The 26,863-nt window shown below is 36.8% G+C and overlaps 1 protein-coding gene across 1 annotated transcript; it reads right to left on the bottom strand.

Moving 5' to 3' along the window:
- Window positions 1-4,280: 4,280 nt before the first annotated feature.
- ednraa (endothelin receptor type Aa) lies at window positions 4,281-25,014 on the bottom strand. The gene is made up of 8 exons (XM_027178549.2): window positions 24,754-25,014; window positions 22,512-22,983; window positions 14,068-14,195; window positions 10,561-10,762; window positions 9,472-9,624; window positions 8,223-8,356; window positions 7,925-8,033; window positions 4,281-7,497 (listed from the first exon to the last, which is right to left on the bottom strand). The coding sequence occupies exons 2-8, from the start codon at window positions 22,929-22,931 to the stop codon at window positions 7,360-7,362; spliced, it is 1,284 nt and encodes a 427-aa protein (XP_027034350.1). The 5' UTR covers window positions 22,932-22,983; window positions 24,754-25,014; the 3' UTR covers window positions 4,281-7,359.
- Window positions 25,015-26,863: the final 1,849 nt, after the last annotated feature.

Below are 26,863 nucleotides of genomic sequence, written 5' to 3'. Positions count from 1 at the left end.
TGAAAAAATGAGTTTGTTTTTGTCTTCGGTCATCTGATGGTAACGACGAGTTAGAAGTTATTTCTGTTCTTTATTTTCTTCCTTCCAATTGTTATCACAATCGAAATTTCGGATCGAGTCCGTTAGCATGCTATTTAGATGGCAAATAGTGTAAGATTTCTATATAAATAAAGCTGCGGTAATGGGAAATCCTAGCCTTGGATGAACCATAATGTTTCAACATTAAAACCTCATTAAGTTGACAACGTTTCCTTGAATGTCGATGCAGCAAAGCCCTCATCGTAATGTTATACTGTATACTATACTAAACTACACCAAAACCACAGCACCGAAACTTAAACAGTGCCTCATTTCTGTCCAAATTTTAGTCTGTGTTTGTTGGTCGGTTCAGCTTACAGTTTTACAGTATTTACCTCCTGCTAGAATATTCAAACCACTGACAGGTGAAGTAAACAACACTGATGGGTCACTTACCTGGGGAAGGGATGGCATCACGATGCACTATGGGAATAAGGCGAGATGGTGGAGGCATTGTGATGTTCTGGGTAATGCTCTGCTGGGAAACCTGGAGTCCTACATCTTATGTGGATATTCTTATTACATTTGTTGCATTTGGCAGATGCGACTTACATTTTTAGCTCATTTTTTAAACAACTGAGCACTTATCGATAGATAGATGGATGAATGGATGAAAGGATGAATGGATGATAGATAGATAGATGGATGATAGATGGATAGATGGGTGGATAGATAGATGGATGGATGGATGGATGGAGGGGTCCAGCATTGGCAGCTTGGTGAACCTGGGATTTAAACTGTCAACCTTCCAATTGGTATTCCAACATCTTAACCACTAGGTTACCACATCGCTTGGAAGATCCTTCCAGTAAGATAATGTATCCTGTCAAACTGCAAAAATGGTCCAGAAATGGTTTGAAGAATATAACAAATAGTTCCAGCTATTGCCTTCAAATTTCCCAGATCTCTTTTCCTACCCATCCTGAGGAAAGCAGCTTGGACCTTTATCGAGAATAGGCAAACCCTGTGAGGATCCTGAGGAATCAACCGATGTACCAGCTTTAGTTGAATTCCGCTTCATGAGTGTTTATGTTCTCTGGTGTTTATAACAATTTACAAGTGTCACCCAAATCCTCTCTTCCATCTAAGGGAGTTTTCCCCACCACAGTTGCTTCAGTCTCTTCAGGCTTGTTCATTAGGGATAAATACAAACCCATTTAAATATACGTCTAATATTGATCTTAAATCTTTGTTCAAATCTGTTTTTGTATTTTTTTGCAATATTTCTTATGTTTTGTAAAGCTGGTTTGAGACAATGTCCATTGTTAAAAGTGCTATACAAATAAAACAAAATTAAATTGAATTGATGGTCATGAGCTTTGGGTTATGACCGAAAGGACAAGATCCCCGATACAGGCGGCCGAAATGAGTTTCCTCCGTAGGGTGGCTGTATGGGCGTCCCTGATAAGACTGCTGCCCCTGCGACCTGGCCCCGGATAAGCGTTAGAAGATGGATGGATGGATGGATGGATGGATGGATGGATGGATGGATGGATGGATGGATGGATGGATGGATGAATGAATGGCTGGATGGATGGATGGATGGATGGATGAATTGAATTAAATATCTGTGGGAGGTGCTGGAGAAACAAGTCTCACCTCACAACTTACAACACTTAAATGATCTCAAGCTAACGATTCCACAGCACACCTTCTGACAAATTCTGGAGTCCACAGCTTTGATTGGCTCAGATTCTGGTTTTCATCTTATGGCTAGATCTAAACCATCACAGATGCAGCATTATTTCTTTTTCCAGCAGAATCGCTCATCTTTTCAGCTATTTGTAGGGAATTAGATTTAAATTGTAAATGTGTGTTCTGTTGGATGGAAGCGTATGAGTTGTGTGACAGGCTTTACGATCGCTTCGGCTGATTGTAGCAGTCTTTCGTCGGATATTTTCTCTGGTCTGTATCTCAGATTCAGGGCAGGCCCTAGGCAAGGTTTTGAAAAACTCCTACTAAGATGTTTTGGGTTTGCTTTTCTTTTTTCTAGTCTGAATAGGTAATGTTAAAAAAATAATAAAATGAAAAACAATACAAAATAATATCTCTACACAGGATTGTGCAAATAAAATAAGAATGAGATATAATATTTGAAAATTGCCCTTTACTTGTCGCATTGGCATTTCTGGAGAATTTAGGTTTGTTTATGAAGATCAAAATGAAAAATATTATTATAATGTCAAAATCATATATATGGTATTTTTCATATCTTTTCTTTAATTTTTTTTTAAATCTCAGGGTTTTTTTTTTTAGTCTTTAGTGCAATCTGAGTCTTGCATTTTGATTTCATGCTAAATTCATTCAGGAAGTCATAAGGATCACGTGGTATTTTTAAAATATATTTTCTCTAACCTTTTTTTAAAGGATTGTTATGAATTTACATTCCTGAAGTCATGCTACAGTAAGTTAAAGTAAGAGAAACGCAGCACAGATAAATCACAGGAAGTGAGAATGACACTTGATCATTAGAAAAGAATGAGCTCACTCATCAAGTCGCTTCTCACTGATTTTTGTAGACATCAGATTTTAACAAGTGTTTATTTAAAAGAGTTTCGAGTCTGAACTTTTCTGTAGAAAATGACATCCTCGGCTCTACTGTGTTCTCCGCCGTGCACTTAGTTCCTCTCTGGAAAGCACACACATTTCCCACCAAAATCCCTCTCCCTCAAACCAGCCTCCCATCTCCCAAAAGGCAGGACTGTACTTTTTTTTTTTTTTTTTTCGTTTGAGAGCATTCTTAAGCCCACGAGAGAGAAAATGTCCAAAAACTGATTATGAATCATCTGAGACTTGAGCGGTAATTAATAATATAACAATAATTAATCCTGGCTTTTGCCCTTACAATAAGTGATTCATTTCATGTTTCACTTGGCTTGAAATGTTAACCAGAATCATACTTTATAAACATACTTTATAATAATAGTAATAATCTAAAAGGGTCACTCAATAAACATTATTCATTTTAAACACTGCTTTGAAATATTCCTGATATCAGTAAAGGCCCTAATCGTAAATGCTATTGATCATTTCTAATCAAAGTTAAACACACGCATCCAAAACAAGCAGGATAAAGGAACGTTTCATGAAATGAATCATACCAGGCTAAAATCTGGACACAAAACCTAGAATCTATCAAGATGATAGGACCTCTTTATTTAGAATGTACCCCAAATAAATAGGGGTAGTGAGGAAAAACTCTAAAAACAAAAGAAAGGAAAAAGAAAATATATAGTACTACATACAAAGGCAGATTACGAGAGCTCTTATTTTGAAATATTATTGCGAGTCTACTTTAAAACAAACCGCATTTAAATGAATTACATAAATGCAAATTTTAGTCTGAATAAATTCTTCATCCATCAACATCTATGTCGTCAGGTGACTCAAAAAGCAAGAAACATGGAAAATTCCGGAACATTTATTTAGTATGGACTTTAATCTATCCATTTTTCTGTACCACTTATCTGACACAGGGTGGTCAGGAGCCTGGAGCCTATCCCAAAGGACTCAATGCATGACGACACCCTGGATGGAGTGCCAGTCCATTGCAGGGTACAATCACACAAACTAATTTGCACATGACAGACAATATAGTGAAGCCAATCAGCCATCATGACTTTTATTTGGACTTGGAGAGGAAACCTGAGTAAGTGGAGGAAACCCACAAAGCATGGGAAGAAGAAGCAAATCCCATATACAGGGCAGAGCCATGAAGCGATCCCCAAAGCCTGGTGGTGCGAGTTAAAAAATTCCCAACAGTGTTTGAAAGTATTTTCTCATGTGGTTCTGGAAAAAGACAAGCAATCATGTCTTTGGGGCTGAGGGGGCACATATATATCATGGGGTTATATGAGTAATATGTATGAGCAAAAATAAATAGGTAAGTAAGTAAATTAATTAATTGATTAATTACACACAGAAAATTTAATTCAAGTGCTACTAAAAACAAACAAACAAACAAATAAAAAATTTAATTTGACAAATTATTTGAAAAGAATTACATATAGGAAAATATTTCATATGGAAAAGAAAGTATTAAAATAAATAAATAAATAAATAAATAAATAAATAAATAAATAAATAAATAAATAGGTAGCAATATGTGGAATATGATACTACATGCACTACACTTGCATGTCTGAAGCATACAATAAAAAAAATGTGTCTAGATGTAAGACAGACGACATCAAGGCTTTAAATTGCATAAACTTTTTATTTTAATGAAAATAAAAAGACATACTGTACATGAACATATTAAAAGCACTGAGACAAATACCAGGTCAATAACAAGCAAAATGATTATTTGAATAACAACTTAATGAGTCAGTCATATATTAATATCCCTTTCTGGGTCTCAGCGAGGGATGAATCCTTAGGCAGAACTCAGATGACCTTGAATAGGTCAAAGGTTGACTCTGATGCGATCCATATCAGAAATGAATCAGAAGCGAGCTGTTCTTGAATTGATTTGTTCAATTCTATAGTCATGACTATATGCAAAAATAAACAGCTGATAAACTAACACCGAGGACACTAATACACTGCATACTGTGTGTGCAATGCTTTACAGTATAAACCTAAATCTACATAATCAAAGTAATCTTTGATGAAAAGTGCGATTATTCTTCATGTACAATACAAGTTAAAAAAAACAAAACACAAAAACTTTTTTTTTGCACAATTTACTGCAGCTCTAAACCATATACGTGTGTTTATTTAAACTTTAAACAAGAAATCGATATAAAACTGCTGCTAAATTTCAGAATATATTTATAGACTTATATACTTCAATAGTGTACAATAGAAATAATACAACATGTATACACTGAGTATTAGGTAAGTGTACGGTTTCACAGTGTTATAAATAAAGAGACATTTTTAGTTCTCTTGGCTGTTTTTCACTTTAATGCTGAGGCCTCATCGTTCCCAAGCCCTCGCTCTGAACTTAGAAATGGTCTCTACCCCCCCATTTTTTTTTTCAACATTATTACCAAGGGTTTGTTGAAGTTGGCTAGCCTCTGTGAGCTTATTCTAAAATCTGAAGAAGGTCAAAAGTCATTATCCTCTGTCTTTCTAACCAAAGAGCTAGTCAGGACAAGCTAACCCAAATGGAAGTCCTCATTAACAAAGTAAAAGCTCTCAAAAAAGTTTTCAAGCTTTAATCGAGCACATTCTCATTTCGGTTAAGTGTCAACAGAGAATTTCTGAACTCATCCAAAGGATTGATATGAAGTGGTACTTAAAAAATACTGAAGCAAGTTTATACAGAGCACAATAACAGAAATACCTCAAATCATATACAGTGCAATGAAAAATAAATTTTTTTTGATTTTCTCTGATTTCCTGGGTCTATTGATAGTGAGTGCTGATCTCTTGAAATTTCTCTTTGAAATGCAAATTGAATTTAAAATTCAATTGTAAATAAAGAGCAAATTTTACGATTGCCATGATTATTCAAACTGGCAAATGTCCTTTGTTTGGCATCACTGGGTAAAAGAATTGTGATACCACACCAAACAAAACTTAGATTTTTAATATTCAAAATACTCTGTCTAAATCATGTGGAAAAATCTTAATATATTAATCTTAATATTTTATTAACGCTACTAATCCTAGTGGCTTCTAGTTCCAAAGGGTTCTGGTTTTTACGGGACCAGAAAGTGCTTGGACCCTTAATCGCTTCGTGTAGCTATATTTCTAATTTAGATTTGGTAATCAATCTAAATGCAAAGAACAGTGGTTTTAGAAATAGGGACAAATGTAAAAAAAAAAAAAGAAAAAACAAAACAAAACAAAAAACGTTACCATAGACAAGTTTACCCTCTGAATATATCAGAATATATCAGTTCATGGAGAAAAAAAAATGCAGGACTAAAGCAGTGTTTGGCGGAGTTGCAGGACATAAACAACTCCTGACATAAGTGTTTGTTTTAGCTTTGGAATAAAACACTTGGATGATCATCAAAAGAGCCGGAAGTTTTTATAAAACTATAAACAGATGGGTGAAAGCTTGATCTTTGTGGTTGCTAGAAGGAAGAAGAACACTGTGTGCAGTCTGTACTCATTGAGTCTCACCCATCTAATATGACAAGACTAGCAGATGGGAAGAATTCTGTATACATATATTTGAATTGCACACTACAGTTTTGTAATTGGTACACAATAGTACAAACACAAACAGACACACACAAAAAAAATACATTTATATGAAAAAAAGCCATTTTCTTACTTTTCTATTTTCTAAATACAAGAAATAAGTGGATGTGTTAAGTCTGTTAAAAATTTCACATTATTGTTAATGTCCATTATTATTCATCGCTAACTATCTAGTTAACCTGGAAGCTAATGCGTTGAGCTGTATGCTAGTTAGCAGGAAAAGCTGATATGATGTACAAGTCTGGGTTAGAAAGAAATCGCTCCCAGTCCTCCTTCTTGCTACTTCATTTCATTCTTTGTATTTTTCTCATGACCATTGGTGGTGCTGTTGAGTCTGCTTCCACAAAACTCCAATTGTCCCTCAGAAAGCAGTACATCCGAGTACAGCAAAAGTGACGTCCAGGTTAGGAAACCCACTATTCAAAAGGTTTTGACAGTCTGAAGAGAGGGATGTGAGTATTGAAATTAAAATCCATTATCCATTCTGGATATGAATAGATCTACATTTAGAAATCTGGATTTAAGCAGCAATGGGAAGGAAGAGGGAGTTTTTTTTAGTCTAATATATATTTACACCCATATGTAGGATTTGCAACACATTACTTGACTCTTCCTTCCTCCAGTTTCCTGTCCCTTGAGAAAGGGTACACATAGCTTATGCATGTATTTGTGTAGCCTAGTTTTAGTGTATTCCTGGGCCTCTGATTGCGTTCATTTATAGTTGATGTTCAGCTGCATCCTGCTGACCCTTCTCCACCCTTGCCCTTTCTCGCGCAGCAAAACTTCCCTGGAAGATCCTGGGAATTTTGCTCTGGGAGCAAGAATTTGCATACATCAGCCGCATTGTGTAGTGTGTGGTGAAATATACACAGTTTACAGTATAAGCAGCTTTGGTCACTCTGTGTCCAGCACAGAATAGTACTAATGTCCTTTAAATGGTTGACTTTCATTCTGTCAGCAAATCTTGGTTCTGATGAAACCTCGGTTTGATTGATCTTCCAGGACAGAGGTGGTTCTATAAGTGAGAAGTGGTGACTCGGTGGTTAGGGGATCTGGATTATGTACTGGACGGTTGTGAGTTTGAATCCCAGTACCAGCAAGCTGTACAGGTCATCCAATTGTTTAATAGCTGTACTTCCGGATGACACGATCAATCTGGAAGTTTTTGGGTTCTGGGGTTTTGCCTTGGATACTTGTGCCATTCATCTGCCCCATGCTGGTGACTTGGTTCTTTGAGCTGCGCCAACAACACAAGCAAGACTACAAGGGTGGAAACAACAAGACAAACTATTGAAAAATATTCAAAATTACTTAGAGTTTAGACTCAAATCACAGACATGTAATTTTAGCTAAATAAAGCATAATACATCATATACCATCACAACCTTCTGATTTAGAGAAATCCCAGACAGGGCAATGAATTTGTTTTTTAATATGATTGTTGACACTAATTACATGACATCCAATATTACCCTTCTTTCCCCAAACCCCCCTTATCTCTGCATGTGCCTGCAATAGATAAGGCACTGGTAAGGGTCCAAGCAATTCCAGGAATCAAGCATTGTTTTTTTCTGTAGAAAAATTTCAGACCCACAACTTTCAGATTGCAGAGGCCCATCGACAGGGAACAGTGGTAATTCTTAGCATGTGTTAGGAGGCTCGTGTTAGCATGTATATTTTGACTCACCTTGAAGCAATTCTTGAACTTCTTGCTGACAGTGTAGAGGATGATGGGATTGATGCAAGAGTTGATGGTGACCAGGTTTATGGCAAGATAGTCCAACACCAATAGAGAGCTATAAAAAAAAGTGTGATCACATTGTTCAATTATCTCCAGCTTTTGGTTGGAAAGGGGGTCCATTTGTTCCCAGGTACTATCCAGAACTCAACAACTGGTGTACGGTACAACAATTTGCTCAATAATATGAATGTCATAAAAAGGGACATTTAGGATCACAGTGTTTGGAAATTGGATTATCACTCACCTGTACAGATCACAGCGGTTTTCCTTATTCGAATCAGGTAGAAGTTTCTTCAGGATTCTGCTGACATGCAGGGGGATCCAGCAGAGTGCAAAAATCAGGACCAGACAAAAAATAGCCTTGGCCACCTCTCGCCTCTGCAGAACAGAAAGGAGCCAACAAATGCAGGATTGTGGAAAACACAGCTTTAATTAACTATATTGATTACTACGAGACTTATGCCAAACAAGAGACACATATGGCGCGGTTAACCAAACGTAATAAAAAACATCCTGGAAATAATTGAAACACATCCAACTGTGCCGTACGAACATGAAACAATGACTGACAAAGACGGATACAAAAGGGCAAAACATTATTTTCAAATGAGGAACAGGTGACATGACGTGGAAGGCAGAACAATAGGATAAGGCAAAGCACGTGTCTCCTGGTGAATATACAAAAAAGTCTGCTGCATTTAAAGGCCTGCCAGCCCCCCATTGGTCTGGACAGGAACTGACCCAGTAGCTCCTAACCCCTTGGTGTACACTGGACCTTGTTTATGTGTGTCCAATGAAAGCGCCTATGAGAATTTGATGCTCGATTGGCTTGATTAACTTCAATTTTAGAACCGCCGCTCTGTATTAGCATGTGCACTTTCGCCATTTAGTGTCCATTTTGTAGTTTTCAGCTGCCTGTGATCTTTATCTTTTATATAGTTTTGTGCACAGGGCTTATCATAAATCAGCTGAGCTATGAACTTGTTACCTGACAGGCATTTATCAACCTACACAATTATCACCATACAGCATAACAAAAACGTTTGTAAAGGTGGGCAGATGTTTTAGTTCCGTTAAGTATATGAGAACATATATGCACAACATTTTTAAAATTTTGATAAACAAGACCAATTGGACAGAGTGATCTTTTCAGAGTGATTCTTTTTTCCCTAAAATCAAAATATTATAATATATATTAAAAAAATGACCTCTCTTTAGCAAAGACTGTAAACATCACTTTTGGGGTGGGACTTCAAGGGTAAACCTTTTGTACCTTTGATTGGCACCCTTCAAAACTTCCAGTCAATCATTGCTCTTGAGTTATTGCTTTACGATGGTCAGACACTAAGATTTACCGTTGAAGGGATGCTGGTCTGTTTACAGGGCACCATTTACACGGATAATTAGATTCTAAGAACCATGGTTGAAGGGTAATAAGAGTGTAGCTAGGGAATCTCAGCCCATTAAACGTGCTTAACAATTAGTTCTGTTACCTGTTTGAGGTGGTCACTTAAGGCAATCCGGAGCGCTCCTTTCCTGTGGCTAAGCATCTTGAAGGTCATGCAGGTGTAGAAAAATGCTGTGCAGGCCAGTGGCATGCAGAAATAAAATCCAAACAGCCACCAGTCCTTTACATTCACGTATAGCTGGAGGAAGGACAGACTTCATTATTAAAAAATAAACATTAAATGCTGTACATACACTACACAAGAAATAAAGTTCTATAGCTGGGTTAAGGTTAAGCAACAAATTTTATATATAAATGTCAATCACAATCACATTTCTCATTTCTGAGTCCTAAACCAAGCTATACGTAGGTTCAACTCAATCCAGCCATGGAAAAGGGCACAGGAAGATTTATGACTAGTAACAAAAACACTAATAGCTAGCAGTTTTATGGTCGATGTTATGCAAGAGAAAGTTCATTCCTGCTCCACACATATGGCTTAGCTTTTGGCTTCCAATTGCACGCTGTTCAGGTCTGTGATCAATTAAATCCTCCAGATTTGTGAGCCCCAGAAAGGCCAACTCTGTGCTTCACCAACAAGCCCTCCAACACCCCCGAATCGTCTTTGTCTCCGTTTGTCTTTGTGTTCACTCTCGTTTTTTTTTTTTTTTTAGTTAATTAAGGCTTTGATACAGAATGTTCTGTAACAAACCTTGGAAAAAGAGAGAATTTTTTTTTCCCTTTCGTTCATGAGAACAGCTTTTGACAGCTTTATATACATAACTCTTCGTAATGGAGAGAACGAACAATTACAGTTTAAACTTAAGTTATTTTCCGCTAATCAAACAGTGCTAAATTTTGTTTGTACTGTATTTTTTTTTAAGTTAATTCTTGCCAGTTGGATTCCATTCAACAGAATACCATTGTTTCACAGTTATGTCCAGAGTAACAAGGAACAAAATGTTGATAAAATTACATTTGATAAAAACTGTTATCAATTCAGATGACAAGGCATTGGGTATTTTAGTATAAATAACAACAGTTGTTTTGCTAAAATGTCTAAATTAGACCTACTCAACTGGATAGCTCTAGAATGTAAAGGCTGCATTGCTGTATTTCTGCAGTGAATTTTTACCTGCATGAACCTGTAATCAGGAGGTTTGAGCATACAGGTATGTAAAGTCATGTTGTGGTAGTCGAATTTCACGACTTTAAACCCGATAGCCTCAGGCACGGCCAGAATAAATGACAGCACCCAGATGAGCACAATCTCAACAGCAGTGAGTAAAGGAATGCCGACTCCCTGAACACGACTAAACGAGGCAACAGCCCTGTACCTGTGAAGGATAAAAACAGAAACACACTTAGCATGATATTTTGAACTGGAAGAAATGTATAGATAATTAACGTGATGGAGCCATAGCCAGTAAAATATGATGAAGTATGATGACTTTTCATGATGTTTAACTGTCATGTACAAATCTGTCAATCATCTCCTCAAAACACGCTCTATAGTAGTATTTATCATCAATAACTCTATAAGGGTGAACTGAAATGATCGAAACATCGGATGAATATTCTTGGAAATTCTTGGGGCTAAAATGTACTACAGTTAGGAACTTCCAGGAATACACATATACAGTCATTTGTTCTTCCATTATCACTCATTCCGACTGGCTTTTAGGTTTAGTCTGAACACTGAGGTACATTTATATGCAGTGGGGTCGAAACTGTCCAACAAAAGTACCTGAGCAAAGTTGTGATATTAAATCATTTGTACACAAACTTCTGTGAGTCTTCTTTCATCTTCCATCGAAGCCAATGGATTTAACATCAGATCATTAGGTTTTTCACAAACCTCTGGTGTCAGTGTAAATATAGGTACAGTATGTACCAAATACTAATACATTCTGAAATGCTTGTCTGATAATATGATTTGTAATGGAAACCTTTGTGTTTGAGTGGCAAAGAGAAACAATGTCACTAGCACTTTCACTAGACCGCTACTTTTGGACCCCACTGTATGAAAACCTCAAGGGAAACTGACTTTTCACATGGAATGAAGCTGGGGTCAGAGCACAGGGTCTGCCGCTGAATTACACCCTTGGGGCTGTACAGGGTTTAGAGCCATTGCTAGAAGTCTTAGAAGTTAAATTGCTCAACATTTTGGGTAAACTTCTACTCTGTAGACTCTGTAAAAACCTACAAAAGATGCTTTCTCCAAAATATTTAAAAACCTATTGGATGGTCCAAAGACCGCTTGAAGAGCACTTTAACTGGTTATATCGCAGGACGCTCGAATGTTCTATCAGCTTATAAACAGGCATTTGTATTGAGACACCTAGAATAAACATGCATTTGTATTGAGACGCACCTAGAATCGAAGGGCTAATAAATATATTTTAAAAAACCTATGAGGATTTTTCTGTGAGTAGACAATAATTGAATGCTTATAGAAAGAGTCTCCAGTGTCAGAGTGGAAACAAAATCCATTAGGGGCCAATTCACACCACTCTCACTTGAATTTCTTTCCTAAAACAGTACAACCTGTCACTTGTGGGCACATGGGGGCAGTCGTGGCCTAATAGTTATAGAGTCTGACTTGTAACCCGAAGGTTGTGGGTTCGAGTCTCGGGCCGGCCACAACTGAGGTGCCCGTGAGCAAGGCACCGAACCCCCCAACTGCTCCCCGGGCACCGCAGCATAAATGGCTGCCCACTGCTCTGGGTGTGTGTTCACGGTGTGTGTGTTCATTGCTGTGTGTGTGCACTTTGCATGGGTTAAATGCAGAGAACAAATTCTGAGTATGGGTCACCGTACTTAGCCGTATGTTACTTCACTTCACTTCACTTCACTTGTTATTCGTTCCCTAATGTGACGTCCACCGATTCCAGAACGTTCTTTATTTACAGCAGAACGACGTTAATATAAACCGAATGAAAATCTGTGCTCTGTGTGTAAATATTAAAGAACTGCTGATTGTGATTAAGCTTGTTATTTCCCGTCTTCAAACCCGTGTTTGCTTGCGTGTTGCATTAATAACTTCTCTCTTGTGTGCATTTCCTGTAAAATGCTGCATCAAGATTTTATGCATAGCTATATTTTTCATGACTCATTTGTACATTCCTGTTTAACAGCAATGCGTCATTACTATTTCAGCAAGTGGTGTTGTATCTACCTTTTAAACAGACAAACACGGGGATGTGAATCAGATGAAATGAGACATTACCTCAAAGCTGACTGGATATAAATCAAACACAGCTGTGCTTTGAGATGGTACTTTATGGGTTTTTCCTCAAAGTTGCTAACATTTATACATCGGATCTATCTATCTATCTATCTATCTATCTATCTATCTATCTATCTATCTATCTATCTATCTATCTATCTATCTATCTATCTATCTATCTATCTATCTATCTATCTATCTATCTATCTAAAGAAAATATAACAGTGATTTACTGACTAAACTGAGACACTTATATTTGTATTTAATAAAAACCACTCAGCGATGATGTGGCTGTGAAGCTGACCTTCGCTTCTTTGCGGTTTTCCTGAAAAACTGTAATTAGCCCATGAGTTCTTTGTCTCACACAGCAAACAGCAACCATTATAGCCAACTCCAAACCCTTCTGGGATGTCTCTGGCCTCAGTAACCAACATCTGGCTTTTCTCTCTCTCTCTCTCTCTCTCTCTCTCTCTCTCTCTCTCTCTCTCTCTCTCTCTCTCTCTCTCTCTCTCTCTCTCTCAGACTCCACCCCAAATGAGTGAATCCATTAATCTTTCCTGTTGAGTGTTTCATGGGAACTGATTTTACAGACACTGCAGGGTGTGACTGTGGCTCATGAACGGTATCGCCTCCATCGCTGTGAGAAAGACCTCGTAACACTCCTTAATTAATTTACACCGCACGCGATATAAATGAGATTATTATTTCTAAATGTAACCCAGTAGCTGGCGTGTTATACGCTTTTTCACGTCATGTCATATTCTCGAATAGATTTGACAAAACATAAATAAATAAAGTCAAAGGGCATGAATTCCTTTTCTCAGATTGAGAAAACATTCTTCAGCGCCATATGTTCCTGATTTGTGCTAATGGCAAAGAAAGAGCTATATCCTGTTTAATGATCAAATATTAAATAGCATTGCTTTATCTCTGACCTATAGATGTATATAGAGGTTTGTCCTATACAGTGCATATTTTATATGAAATTCTACACTTTCTCCTCAGCTGATCCTCAAGCTTAAACCAGCCCAAAACTAAACTGAACTGAAGAACAACAAAAATCCCTACACAGTATTCTTATATTCAGAGCAAACAGAAGTCTGGTTAAAATCTAAAAGACTCTAGAAACATGAAGAAGAGAAGAAATCCTAATAGGTGATGCACCAATATTATGTAAAGAGAGATTTTGCAACATTTAGGCATAATGTATGTACTGTATCTTATGTCATATATTAATACTGTACACTGATAACATGAAGTCATGGAGTTGAGTACTTCATAAAATCTCTACTCTTTATACTCTTTTTCTGGTTTAAACACAGAAATGTATTGTAATTGTCTTCTGTATTGCTTCATTTTTTATTACAGCACAGCACTAAATACACACCGCAAGAAGACAATACTAGGACGTACCTGTCCACGCTGAGCGCGCATAAGTTCAGCACCGTAATGCCCACTGATGCCTTTTGAAGAAAGGGCACTAGTTTACACAGGATGTGGCCAAACGATGTCTCGACCATCGGAAAGTTTCCCATCAGAAGCTGCAAGAGAAACACAATGAGATTGTCTTTCAGTACGTTTCATTAGGTCAAGAGAGCTCTGTGTTATATAATGGCCAGCTTGGGGCTTTTTTTCTTATATCAGAATGTTGTTGAAGATTGTAATATAGCTAGTTTATTCTTTAATTCATTTAATTTTCTGATCTAATGTTGATTAATCGTTGTATTTATGCTTTTTGTTATATTGTTACATATTTATAATATAGTTCATATCTTTGGAAGGTTTCTATTGCACAAAAAGTAGTCTGTTGTAGAAAAAAAGCTCTTTACACTATAAGAACCTTCCCTAAATAGCAACATTTACTGAAAGGTTCTTTAGGGAACCTAAAATGGTTCTTCTATGGCAGCATTTACATTTTGGCAACTTACATTTATACAAGTAAGCAATTGATGGTTAAGGACCTTGCTCAGGGTCTCAGCAGTGGCAGCTTGATGGCAGCCTGGGGTTTAAACTCCCAACCATCAACCATTAGTCCAACACCTTCACCACTGAGCTACATTACATAGTCCACCTTAGGCTTGTATCACTGTGAAAACCCCTTGTTTGTTCTTCCAGAAGCCTTTTTTTAAGATTTCAGGGAGTATTTCCTTACCACAGTCACCTCTGAATTGCTCGTTAGGAATAAATTAAAAAATGTATATACCTCATCATCTGAAATTTATATATTTGTCACAAAAGCTGCTTTGTGAAAGGGTCAATTTATACAAATTAAATTGAGTATCTCTGCATTACTAATGTGACTAACATAGTTCAACTTAGGCTTGTATCACTGTGAAAACCCCTTGTTTGTATATTGTCTATACTGTATATCTTTCTACCTGTACAGTTCAATTCTGTTTTTACTCCAATTACAGTATATTCCCTTTCTAATCTGTTAAACTAACCTGCTAGACTACGAGTGTAAAGCAACTTTTTATTACACAAACACACACATACACAAAACAAACTATTAGATTAGATTGGATTGCCATCGGCATGGAACAACAGTAACAGTTCATTCAGAACCAAGCAGAACAGATACGTCTTTAATCTCCTCTTAAAAGCATCCCGATCACTGGCATGTATTTCATGCCTTCAAGCTTTTCCTTGAGTAGAGATGTCTGTGATGGGATTTTCCAATAACATCTAGTTTAAACCTTTAAACACAAGTATTTCTCTTTAAAAAAAAACAAAAAACGCAGCCCGAAGAGGCTTTAACTTCAAGGCCAAACTTGCTTATAACAAAACTCTGCTTTCAGTTTGTGAGTCTGAACTTGACATAAGAGTCCTGGTCTTTATATAGTGCTTGCATATAGTGTACAACATCCTTTGTACGACCGCTAAATTGGTCCTGCCAGATGGATGTCCGTCTCTCCTTAACAACGCATTTGTCAGCACTTAATACAGTGACTAAATCCTTTCTATCCTTTCCTATCTTTTCCTATCCACTCGGTGGCCATCTTGAGAAGACTTCTAGGTGTGTTTGTTTTTTTTTTAAGTCATGCAGGATCAGATCTCTATCTATGTCTAAGAAACTTATTTATAAAAAATGATGACACGGATTCAAAACTTGTCAAAAAATGCATAAATTATATACGGCATTCAGTAACATTACAAAAATTCTATATTTCTTTAGGTTACTTAGAAACCATGAAGATAGTTTAGGACTGCAATTGCCATCACTTGATATCTTCAACAAAAGAGATTTCTTGTTAAAAGATATGTAGAAATAATTCCCAGGTTACAAAGAGTACACAGTTATAGAAGGGAATTTATTCATAATCAAACTCTCTGGTGTCACTTAGTAGAGGATGGGTTCAATTTTGAGGTTCTTAAATGGTTCTTTCTCGGTGTGTATGGTTTTAATCTCCAAAGACTTTTTAACATCTTCAGAAAATTTTCTATTGCACAAAAGGTTCCCTGTAATGGAAAAAGGGTCTTTAGACTATAAGAAGAAAAAAAAAACTCTAAGAAAAAACATAGATCGTTTAAGAAACATTTACTGAAAGATTCTTTGGGGAACCAAAAATGGTTCTTCTATGGCAGCATTTACATTTTGACAGACACCCTTATCCAGAGCAACTTACATTTATATGTACAACTAAGCAATTGATGGTTAAGGACCTTGCTCAGGGTCCCAGCAGTGGCAGCTTGATTGTCCCAGGGTTTAAACTCCCAACCATCGAACTAGTAGTCCAACATCTTCACCGCTGTGCTACATAGTCCACCTTAGGCTTGTATCACTGTGAAAACCCCTTGTTTGTTCTTCCTGAAGCCTTTATTTTTAAGACTTCAGGGAGTATTTCCTTACCACAGTCACCTCTGGATTGCTCATTAGGAATACATTTAAAATTTATATACTTCATCATCTGAATGTATATATTTTTCACAAAATCTGCTTTGTGATAGAGTCAATTTATACAAATTAAATTGAGTATATCTGCATTATTAATGTGACTTAAGAGCTTATCAGCTTAAGAGTCTGATAGACCAAGGTCTATTTACTATTTACCCACAAGGCAACTTGCTTTTTTTGCTTTGTGTTCTTCTTAGCGTGGCTTCTTGGTTTCCTGCTCTTTAACTACTGTAACAGACTGTAGTATTTTACTACTATTTTTGTCTGCGAGAGGCCCTGATGATGAACATACGACATCCGTCAGATGTGAACAATACACGCAAAGCTCCTTCGAGGAGGTGGAAGACAGCCTTCAAACCGCACGTATGAATAATAATTCGACAAACATGAGGGACAAGTTATTGTCCAGATGAATGTAAACAAAGCTGACAGAAATGACTCAATTCCTAAATCAACAGGGAAATGCGTCATAGATCTGAATGCAAGCTACCTATTGGTTTATATAACTCACGGCCGAGCGTTCGTAATGCAGCTGTAATACAACAGTGGTCATTTTTTTCGATGCACTTTTTTTCTTCTTCGACTTTAACCTTTTCCAAAAACTGGTTTTGTTCTTTAAGGTCAACCATCTTGCACTGATTATGTTATTTTGCCACTTCTAAGCTTTCAGAATGTCTCCCTCTGTATGGCTTAAGGCATTGGCATGGTCCATGGTCCATATGCCAGCTAATCTAATCATGATTCGGTGCTCTGGCTGTTTTTTTTAAAGAAATCAACTGCTGAGCTCCCATTAGTTTATGTGTATCACATCCTTTAGTCTGTGATCTATTACAGGAACCCAAGAAGGACAATGAGATCTCAAGCTACTCTGGGTTCCTGTGGTCTGGTGGAGTGGCCTTGACAGGATTCGGGTGCGTAGGAACTGTCTTTTGTTGAACGGGAGGAAGGAGGATTTTAACACATAGCACATTGTGTGGAGGAATAGGTGTGTATATCTAAAGCAGGAGTCACTGTCATAAAGTAAAATGCAGGCCAACCATTCAAGGTCACTTCTGAAAAAATCTATTTTCAGTCTTACACAAGACTTTTATCTTGTATTGTATATCACATAAACAGATAAAAAATGTACATAAGACTTTTCTTTTGAAATATTTATTAATATTTAGTTTTTGAAGGAGTCTCCAGTGCTAGCGCTTTGTAACAATTAAAGAGAACAACAGAACTTTTTTTTTTTCTTGCTTAAAACATAAGTTTGCTGCTGAGGGAAGAACTGTTTATAGCGGCTGTAATGTAAGTGATAACAGGAATGAACTTGTTCCATTTAATGTTCTCAGAGCATTAAATGTAATTAGCAATGCATAAAATGAATGACAGGCTGTTCTTTGTCTCACAATGTGAATTAATTCATTGTTTGAAGAAAAATTAAACACTAAAGCACCTTTACAGTGGTGACAGTAAGTCTGATTCATCACAAAACCCCATCATTGATTATTTTTCCATAACAGCACGTCCCCAAGCGTTTCACTACGTAATTCTTTGCTCTCGGATCTCCAGCTGTATGAAATCATCAACCTCAGAGTCCACATTATGCTTCAGATTAGGCTCAGATGGCCTGCGTAAGTGGATATTTGACCCTGTTGAATTTTTCAGTGTTGTTTAACACACTGTCCTGAAGGATTGCAGGAGATAAGAGAGCAGAGTTTAATGGCTGATAACACACCGTGTCTCGTAAGGCCAGTGCTCTGTGTGTTTGTTTTCACTGGCCTGATTCCTGCTTCTCTCATCATTACACACTTTCTGACCTTACACTGTTCTAGGAGATCCAACTCTTATATCATGTTTATGTTGATTTCGTAATATTTTTATTACAAGGTTTCACTACTGAAATAAGAACAAGTTATTATTTAAATAAAAATGATCAATGTTTAAAAATACTAATTACAAGCTTCTCATAATTTAATTTACAGTATATGCAAATAAAAAAAAATTCGAAACATGATTTTATATCTTATTTTTCCTTTTTTAATTTATAAATGTATGTCCACATTGCCTTCCTTTGTGTATTAAACTCTAGTTTTCCCCCACATCTTTTAGACTTCTGTACTCTTGATTTTCTTTTTCTTCTTCTTCTTCTTCTTCTTCTTCTTCTTCTTCTTCTTCTTCTTCTTTTTCTTCTTCTTCTTCTTCTTCTTCTTCTTCTTCTTCTTCTTCTTCTTCTTCTTCCGGCTTTTCCCTTCAGGGGTCGCCACAGCGAATCATCTCTCTCCACCTATCCCTATCTTCTGCACCCTCAACCCTCAACACTTGCACCCACTAGCTTCATATCCTCATTAATTACATCCATATACCTCCTCTTTGGCCTTCCTCTTTGCCTCCTGCCTGGAAGCTCCATGTCCAACATTCTCCGACCAATATACTCATTCTCCCTCCTCTGAACATGTCCAAACTATCTTAATCTGGCCTCCCTAACTTTGTCCCCCAAACGCCCAACATGTACTCTTGATATTAACTGTAAATTGTTTTTAGTCCCTTTAATGACATGTTGGGCCATTAAAAATCACAGAAATTTGCAGTTTATCAGACACAAATTTCCACCCTCTATTTCCATCCTTAGTAAATCAGGATGTCGATATATGAGTGGTTAACAAAATCTTTTGTTTATTGAGTAATTTTGCAGTAGTGCAGTTTAAATTTTGTGGGTTCTGTCCAAAATCCATCACACACTGTTGATATTTTGTGAATTTCGGATCGATTCGCTCTTAAAAAATCCTATGATAGAAGTCTATAAGAACTCGTTGCTATCCAAAGAACCATGAGCATTAAGATTGAAAAAAATTCAAGCAGATTTTAGCTTCTTATCTGTTTCTTTGTTCTGTTTCGTGATCTTCAGGATTAAATCGTACACGTGAGGCAACAAAATAATGGACGAGATGCTGGATGGTGTACCTGGAATCCATTACTGTTGTTTCTCAACATGATCAGCAGACCATCATGATTGTAAAAATCCGAGTAAATCAATCAGACAGAGTCATAACAGTGACTGGGAGAAAATCAATGGAGGCAAGTGGAAAATTCTTAGGAAGCATGGATGAAACCTTATGGAGAGAGAAATTTATACCTGAATAGACTTCTGATCAAATCCAATCAAATTCATCTAAAAGCATTAAAATCACTTCACCTTGCAGGAAGAGAATGATCCAAACCATACTAAAGCAACAGTGGTGATGTTTTTTTTGTGGAATATAATTAACTGCTTAGATCAAAGTGTCAACCTGAACGCTCTCTAAACACAATAATGAAGCCATGATGCCCCAAACATGGAGGAATTATAATAACTATGTGATATTACAGACCTGGCCAAGCATCAGCAGGTAAGCTACCCAGCTTTGGATGATATTTGTCTTTTGCAAGGGATTGTAAGAAGAAAATAAAAAGGTTTCTTAATGGTTCTTTGGGTTATTTAAGATAACTTCCAACTGTTATATGAAAACCCCTTTGTGTAGGGATTTATATGGAATGTTTATGGATTGCCCCAGTAGGATAAACTGTAGAACACTTAAAGGTTTCTTTGTTAAGTATTGTGTTACTTGGTTAACTTCTTTGAACAATGAAAATGTGATGCATCTTTATTTTAAGCGACATGTATATAACTGAATATTCTTAATGCATACTGTTAACTATTAAACTCAGAGACTGAACTTATTATCTGCCTGGAGACAGAGAGACAGATCTTTCCATTACACCATTTTGGATGTAGATGTGTTGTTTATAGATCTCATTTGAACTTCGCCCTAAATAGTGTGTGCGTTTGGGGACAGACTAGGTTAACTTAAAATAGACCAATAAGAATGTCCATTTTGGCAAATTAATCAGGACAGCCTGGCCCAAACATGGACATCCTGGACAGTTATTGATGTCTCCAGCTTATCGCGTAGAGTTGGTGAATATTTGAACTGTTTAAAACCTTTCACTTATTTATTTAGAAAAAAAAGATCCTAGCATTAGAAACTATTTTAAGTCATTTGAACAATCATCGGGGCTTGCTGCTTTTCTCCAAATCACAACAAAATGCATTGTTTTTTTTTAAGAAAGCTGATCACTATTGTTCCCAATGACAAATAACTGATCAATAATGTTCCAAAGTCCAATAACTGACCACCATTGTTATTATGACCAATCACAGATCACCATTGTTCATAATAATCAAACACAGATCACCATTGTTCATTATAACTAATCACAGATCACCATTGTTATTATGACCAATCACAGATCACCATTGTTCATAATAACCAATCAAAGATCACCATTGTTTATTATGACCAATCACAGATCACCATTGTTTATTATGACCAATCACAGATCACCATTGTTCATAATAACCAATCACAGATCACCATTGTTCATAATAACCAATCAAAGATCACCATTGTTTATTATGACCAATCACAGATCACCATTGTTTTTTATGACCAATCACAGATCACCATTGTTCATAATAACCAATCAAAGATCACCATTGTTTATTATGACCAATCACAGATCACCATTGTTTATTATGACCAATCACAGATCACCATTGTTTATTATGACCAATCACAGATCACCATTGTTCATAATAACCAATCACAGATCACCATTGTTTTTTATGACTAATCACAGATCACCATTGTTCATCATGACCAATCACAGATCACCATTGTTCATAACAACCAATCACAGATCACCATTGTGCATAATAACCAATCATCACCATTGTTCATTATGACCAATCACAGATCACCATTGTTCATTATGACCAATCACAGATCACCATTGTTCATTATGACTAATCATAGATCACCATTGTTCATTATGACCAATCACAGATCACCATTGTTCATTATGACCAATCACAGATCACCATTGTTCATTATGACCAATCACAGATCACCATTGTTCATTATGACCAATCACAGATCACCATTGTTCATTATGACTAATCACAGATCACCATTGTTCATTATGACCAATCACAGATCACCATTGTTCATTATGACCAATCACAGATCACCATTGTTCATTATGACTAATCACAGATCACCATTGTTCATTATGACTAATCACAGATCACCATTGTTCATTATGACCAATCACAGATCACCATTGTTCATTATGACCAATCACAGATCACCATTGTTCATTATGACCAATCACAGATCACCATTGTTTATTATGACCAATCACCATTCTTTCCAATTACCAATCTGATTACCTTTATTCCCAAACACAAATCACTGATCCCCATTTCCCCAACAATTGATCGCTGACCATTATTGTTCCCAACAACCGATCACTGACCAGCATTGTTTTCAGTGGCCAATTCTTAATTACCATCGGTCCTGCCAATTAATCACTGATGTTTCCAGGGTACAATCACTTAACCCTTTTTTCCAAAAAAACAAACAAAACTAATCACTAATCATCATCATTCCCAAACATCACTGCTGGTTATATGAGTAGAGAGAGTTGAACAGTATCACTATTATTTTTATTATCCCAATTACTGAAAACAATTCTTCCCAACAACAAATCACTCAATGATCGCATTTGTTTCTATTGACCAATCACTGATCACCATTTTCCCCATTGATTAATCACAGATCATCAGAATTTCTCCCACCATCTTTGTTCTTCATTTTGTTTTACTTTAATAAAATTGATCCATTCCTTCTGTAAAATATCTAAGTATCTTAATCAAGTAAATAATTTGTAGTCCTTATCAAAGGTTTCTTGTTTCTATGAGAAAGATTATATTATATGCTGAATATATGAACCTATTTTTTCCCTTCTTTTTGAAAAAAATATGTATGCTTGGTTATTATTTATATATGGAGCTGTAGTGTAGAAGTTAAGGAGGTATCACAGAGAGGTCAAGACTAGATGTTTGAGAGATCTGCGAGAATTGAGGACACAATCCTACCTTATAGACGGTGATGGGAATGTCTATGATGATGTAGATGAGGTCACCCAGTGCTAGGCTTGCAATCAGAGCATTAGGTCCATTTCTCATGCACTTGTGCTGGTAGATAATCCTCAGCACTGTGGAATTTCCCACCAAGCCCACCACGAACACCACACATGAGATGAAGGTATTGATGACCTTGAAGGTATCATTAATGGATGTGGGTTCTTTACAGGTTGGAAAGTGTTTGGTGCGATTGACTCCTGAGTGGCTCGGAGAGCCTGGGAGATTTCCTGCTTGGCTGATGGGCCCAATGGGGGTAATGGTGGAGATGGGAAAGAGGGTGCTAGCGACCTCCTGTGTGATGTTTGCTTGAGTCATTCCACTGGAGGCCATGATGGCTGTTAACATGAACATGCAGAGGGTCAGACGGACCATAGCTGAACGTTGTTTGATTCACAGATATTGTCCACTTTTGTACACGTCAGGGCTGATAAGAGAAAAAAAAAACAGGTTTAAATGTTAAGGTAATTTCATGACTCATTTGTTTTCACTTTTTCGACACACGTCGGTGCTGCGTGAACCTCAGAATACAGCCAAAAATATCAAAGAGAATTGCTTTAGCATACAACAACAGATCGGTGAAACTTTCTTACTACTTCAAAAGAGATTTTGTGAAGCAGCACAGATGGAGCGTGCCAATACAAGTTACTGTCACGCTGCGGGACGAGATGTCGCCTCTCCCATCAGAGATGGCATGGTGCTAATGGCACAAAGCTCCGCACCAGACCTTTTGGGCTGTCTGTCTGTCTGTCTGTCTGTCTGTCTGTCTGTCTGTCTGTCTGTCTGTCTGTCTGTCTATCTATCTATCTATCTATCTATCTATCTATCTATCTATCTATCTGTCTATCTATCTATCTATCTATCTATCTATCTATCTATCTATCTATCTATCTATCTATCTATCTATCTATCTTTTCTCCACACACATTTCTCCCTCCGGTTCAGATTTAAGATTCAGAATGGCGGTTCCCCCCAAACAAAGAGTCACTTCAAAAACATGAAAGAAGCAAACTTTTTCAGACCCTTTCACAAGCAGTTACACAACACTGGGGTCTTGTGTGGATAAGAATGTTTGTGAGTGTAGAAACTACAAATCGATCACAGTTGCAGGTCACGTAACTGACTGATAGAAAAATAATAAACAAGCAAAAATGCCTGCGGGTTCAGTTTGAAAGGTCTGTAACAAATTGGAGTAGAATAAAATGTTTTGGGAATTAATTTCAGACTTTTTTTTTAGATCTATTTGGGAATTTTGTCTTTTTAGATATAGACTAGAGTAAGTTTTAAAGATTCTTAATGTCAGTCTACAAACAAAGATCCCTCTGTGTGTGTGTGTGTGTGTGTGTGTGTGTGTGTGTGTGTGTGTGTGTGTGTGTGTGTGTGTGTTTGTTTGTGTGTGGACTAGAGCTGGACTTGTATTGGATTTTATTTGAAAAGTAGTTTTTCCAATGAAAAAAAATAAATAATAAATTCCTTTCAATTACTTTTATGCCACGTTTTGATTTCTAGCCAATTTTAAAAAGTAATTTCAAAAAGTTATATTTTTTCAAGCAAAATTCCAGAATTTGGTTGTTATGGATCCTTTTGATTTGTATCCATTGATTCTTTTTAATTAAAATAATTTTATTAGATCATAATTTAGACAATTGTATGAATGTTTTTTTTAGAAAATATTTTGAAACTGTCATTTGGAAAAAAATAAAAAACATTTTCTCTAAAAATGTAAGAAAGCTGCACCACTACACTGCATCCTCATTTCTATCTGATGATTGTCGCAAATCATTTTAAAGTCTCAATTTTAGTAATACGACTAGATGTCAGTTTGTGGAAGTACCTAAAAAAACAAAAATCAGTTTGCACAACACTGACAAGTAATTCGACAACACAATTAAGAACATAAAATAAAAGCAATAATAATAATAACAGTAGTAATGTTTTTACATAGAAAGTTAATCAAGTCCCATCTCCTTCCTAACACTTTCTCTTTCCATAATCGTGACAGCAGAGCAACTTCAGAAGCGAGATGTGTTTCCTGTTCAAAGTCCTTGCCACCACCTGGTACACAAAGAACTATTTAGCCGACAGCCCTTCAAGTAGCATCATGGTTTAGCATCATCTCTGTGCTACAGGGACACGGCGTGACAGCCTGTAAACTGCTCGGCTGATGAATTATAAATACTCCTGGTTTTGCACCTACCGCTCTTTAAACGTCTGCCTCCCCTCGGATCCTGTCACTCAGTCAGTCAGCGAGTTATTCAGAAGAACTTTGAGCTGGAGCATCCCAGACATCTGCGTGCCGTCACATGCGTAATTAAGCGTCTATCAAAGTAAAGGAGGATCCCATTTGGGCCGCCGAGGAGCACTGTGGCTGCTGTGTGAGGTGCTGTAGAGACTGTCTCCAGCTTTTCCTGTGTGTATTTGTGTATGAGCGTGTGTGTGTGTGTGTGTGAGAAAAAGCACTTGGACTGGGTGGGATTGTGATTCTCCACCTCCCCCCTGGCTGGCTGGGAGGGGGCCCTCAAAGGAAACAGCAGCAGTTTTCCGTAAAGCACAGCCTGCTGGAGATGATCACTGGAGATTTGCTTTGTATACACAGACCATGTCGGTCTCTCTCTCTCTCTCTCTCTCTCTCTCTCTCTCTCTCTCTCTCTCTCTCTCTCTCTCGTTCTCTCTCTTTCTCTCTCTTCGTCCTCTCTTTCTTCACTTTCTCTTGTTGGTTCACAGAAATCACACATTCTCCATATGAGCCTCTGTATTTTAAGGTCAGCACATATGACTCACATGTGGTCACACGTGAAAAACATCTGAAAGTGCACTCCATCACGTATGTAGTCCCTGAAACTGTGAGCGATCTGTGATTCCTCGGCTCTTTAGAAAATTACTACGTATTCTTACTTTTTTTGACAGCTCTACTGTATAAAGTGTCTTGGGGTTTGTGACGGGTGCTATATAAATAAAACATTATTATTATTATTATTATTATTATTATTATTATTATTATTATTAGTAGTAGTAGTAGTAGTAGTAGTAGTAAATAAATTAATAATAATAATAATAATAATAATAATAATAATAATAATAATAATAAAAATAATAATAATAATAATGTATCACATTTTACATGTTATTTTCCAGTGTACATAGAGGAATTAATGAATACAACAATAATTAAGAAATGAAATGAAATGAAGAGAACTAAAAATATATCAATCATGTGAAAGTGAATCATATGAAGAGAAACAAATCATATGAAGCAAATCAATAAAATAAAAAGTGTAGAAAAAATGTGTAAAATAATAATCAATAAACTCACTTGGAAATCCTATGAATCATGTGGGGAAATATATACTGTAAAAAAAAAAAACGAATCATACTGAACACAAAGTCAACAGAAAGACACAAACCTAAACACAACCTTGAAAAATTGTGAAGAATCATGTGTGAAAAACGAATCATGCCAATAGAAATAAAACGATATTATTAAAAAAAAAACCACATGAACATAAGTGAATCGTGTTAAAAGTATACATGAAAAAAAATGAATCATATGATAAATCATAAATGAATCAACTCAATGAGTCATGTGAGGAAAAAAAACATATGGGAAAATAAAAACATGCAAAATTCGCATGCTTAAAAAACATATGTGTAGTCTTCATATGATAAGTGAACCATGTGTGACTTTTCTCTAAGTGTCCCGGTTCAGGAGCAAACAGTAAACTAACTCAGGACCTAAAATGATTGTACAGTGGGTGGTCAAGCTGGAGGGAAAACTCTCTTCCTGTTTGGTCAAATACAGTATAAATGTACGCAGCCATGTTCTTTATATATCCTTTTCGGTCCAAGTTAAAGTTATCCGCAACTCTGCAGAATGCACTTACATGATCATACATAAGCTCAGTGCTTACATGACTGAATCTTTGACCATTACACGAGTCTGTGCATTAATCCTTAACACAAAATGACCCATTATCTGTGAAGCTAAGTGCAGGAATAGAAGGCAGCCGTACACAAAGTCAGCACACACTGCTCAGGAGCTGAGACAGCAGCAGCAGCATCACTAGCAGCGGCGGCTTAAACCTGAACCACATACATCACCGTGCACTCAACATTAACAGCGTTTCTTTCCCTCGTTATGCTTTTGATGTTTAGGTTGGGCATCATGATCTACACAGAGCTAGCTCCATTACCTGTTATTTATTCATAAGGCTGTACTGCAGGCATTACCATGTTACATTCCATTTTTTATTACCAGTCAAATATGAGTGTTGTTTTATTGGTAAACAGGGCAGCGCTGGAAACAAGAC

The sequence above is a fragment of the Tachysurus fulvidraco genome, chromosome 4 (genome assembly GCF_022655615.1).
Source record: "Tachysurus fulvidraco isolate hzauxx_2018 chromosome 4, HZAU_PFXX_2.0, whole genome shotgun sequence".
Classification (NCBI taxonomy): domain Eukaryota; kingdom Metazoa; phylum Chordata; class Actinopteri; order Siluriformes; family Bagridae; genus Tachysurus; species Tachysurus fulvidraco.
This window is presented reverse-complemented; position numbering and strand designations above follow the sequence as displayed.

What these genes read in the sequence shown, in the direction of transcription:
- ednraa (XM_027178549.2), bottom strand. Translation starts at nt 22,931, where the DNA reads ATGGTCCGTCTGACCCTCTGCATGTTCATGTTAACAGCCATCATGGCC. An exon ending in TGCGCGCTCAGCGTGGACAG is followed by an intron (nt 10,763 to 14,067) that starts GTACGTCCTAGT and finishes TATCCTTCACAG; the next exon opens with GTACAGGGCTGTTGCCTCGT. An exon ending in CTGATTACAGGTTCATGCAG is followed by an intron (nt 9,625 to 10,560) that starts GTAAAAATTCAC and finishes TCCTTCCTCCAG; the next exon opens with CTATACGTGAATGTAAAGGA.